At 60.5% G+C, this 1,168-nt stretch overlaps 1 protein-coding gene across 1 annotated transcript in view; it reads right to left on the bottom strand.

Annotated features, from left to right (window-relative positions):
* The window catches only part of RBFOX3 (RNA binding protein, fox-1 homolog (C. elegans) 3), a gene marked incomplete at both ends in the record, with an annotated part of 5,532 nt that overhangs the window by 537 nt on the left and 3,827 nt on the right, over nt 1-1,168 (bottom strand). The window contains 2 exons of the mRNA XM_009078509.1: nt 442-481; nt 1,034-1,166. Coding sequence (XP_009076757.1) covers nt 442-481; nt 1,034-1,166 — 173 coding nt within the window. The remainder of the gene's footprint in view (nt 1-441; nt 482-1,033; nt 1,167-1,168) is intronic.

Below are 1,168 nucleotides of genomic sequence, written 5' to 3'. Positions count from 1 at the left end.
ACGCACCAGCCTCATTACCATTCCCCAGGGGCTTTCACAAACATTAACCTTAAAAAATTAAATTTCCAGAGGAGAGAATGTCACCTCCTCGCTTGCTTTAATGAGGTGTCACGTTAGATAAATCCTTCAGCACCCGCCTGAAATATCGCCGCCGGCTCCTCAGACATGGAGGTTAAACGCGGGTGTAAGGCACCGAGGCTGTAAATCCAGCATGGTGCTGGCCCTGCAAGGGGGCTGGTGTGGCACTGGACTGGGCACAGGACCCTGTATGGTGCCACCCAGATCTCTCAAGAGGAGTTGCACTCTGTCCATGCTGTCTGCCTCCCAGGAGAAGAGGCTGGTGGGAGCAGAGCCCACCATGGATCCACCCAGTGTTGCTTGCCCCCCACACCAGCACAGGGTCCCCAGCGTGGCCCCAGCCCTGGGCACAGTGTCACTTACGTAGATCTCAGCTCCGTAGAACCCATCCTGGTAGACGACCCTGGAAATGAAGCAGAGGCATCAGAGCCTGGCCCATGTTCTCAGACAGGGGAAATGGGCTGAGGGCAGCGAATGGGGGAGGTTGCCTCAGCAGCTGAGGGGTGAGGAGTGGCTGCCCAGGCCCCTGAGGGCATGTCCAGTCTGGGACTCCAGGCAGGGACTGGAGACAGGTAGAGGGCATAGCCAAGGGCAGAGGATGCCACAGGGATGGAGGAGTGTGGAGCACAATCACTGCTGGGAGCAACCGAGCGGCTGCAGATGGTCATGGCCACATCTGTGCCCAATGCCAGCAGAACTGCATGTGCCAAGAGTTTCCATTAACCCAACCATCCTGGCTGGAATAATGTCCTTGGGGCACAGGAGGCTTGTGAGCGCATGGGTCACCCCAAGGGCAGCAGCCTGGGGGTTGCACAGAGCCTGTGGCCAGGCAGATGCTGCGGGAGCTGCAGCCTGTTCCCGATGTGCGAGCGCCTGGCGATGCCAACACAGACCCAGAGCAGTGCAGCAGCACAGCCTGCCCTGCCCTCAGCAGGGCCCTGCCACGGGTACTCACGCGCCGTAGGTGGGGATGGGTGGTGGTGGTGGTGCAGCTCGGAAGGTGTTGTAGACAGCACGTCCTCGTCCCCGTAGGTGTGCCCCTCGGTAGGCCACGGCTGTCCCCGGGGGGGGGGACCGGGAACCTGGTACT

This window comes from Acanthisitta chloris, unplaced genomic scaffold (assembly GCF_000695815.1).
Source record: "Acanthisitta chloris isolate BGI_N310 unplaced genomic scaffold, ASM69581v1 scaffold24427, whole genome shotgun sequence".
Classification (NCBI taxonomy): Eukaryota; Metazoa; Chordata; class Aves; order Passeriformes; family Acanthisittidae; genus Acanthisitta; species Acanthisitta chloris.
The sequence above is the reverse complement of the archived record's forward strand: the minus strand, read 5'-3'. Positions and strand labels throughout refer to the sequence as shown.